Source organism: Eimeria mitis, genomic scaffold (assembly GCF_000499745.2).
Source record: "Eimeria mitis Houghton genomic scaffold, Emh_scaff4569, whole genome shotgun sequence".
In the NCBI taxonomy this organism is placed as follows: domain Eukaryota; phylum Apicomplexa; class Conoidasida; order Eucoccidiorida; family Eimeriidae; genus Eimeria; species Eimeria mitis.
Genome location: NW_013572880.1, coordinates 2,956 through 3,236, shown reverse-complemented (window position 1 = coordinate 3,236; position 281 = coordinate 2,956). Strand labels below are relative to the sequence as shown.

Here is a 281-nt window from a genome sequence, read left to right as displayed (position 1 = left end):
TCCCCGGGGAGACGATCCCCGGGGAGACGATCCCCGGGGAGACGATCCCCACGGTGGCGTTTGTCTCCTCCGTGTTATAGACAGAGACGATCCCAGGAGAGACGATCCCGATCCCCAGACAGACCCCACAGAATATCACCCGGGAGGAGACGATCCCCAGACAGCCCCAGGCCTCGCTATCCCTCCCCACAACCACGATCCCCACACAGACGATCCCCACACAGACGATCCCCACACAGACGATCCCCACACAGACGATCCCCACAGAGACGATCCCCACA

The 281-nt window shown here is 62.6% G+C and overlaps 1 protein-coding gene across 1 annotated transcript in view; it reads left to right on the top strand.

Annotated features, from left to right (window-relative positions):
* Window positions 1–281, top strand: part of EMH_0076160 (uncharacterized protein) — a gene marked incomplete at both ends in the record, with an annotated part of 816 nt that overhangs the window by 194 nt on the left and 341 nt on the right. The window contains one exon of the mRNA XM_013499694.1: window positions 3–281. Coding sequence (XP_013355148.1) covers window positions 3–281 — 279 coding nt within the window. The remainder of the gene's footprint in view (window positions 1–2) is intronic.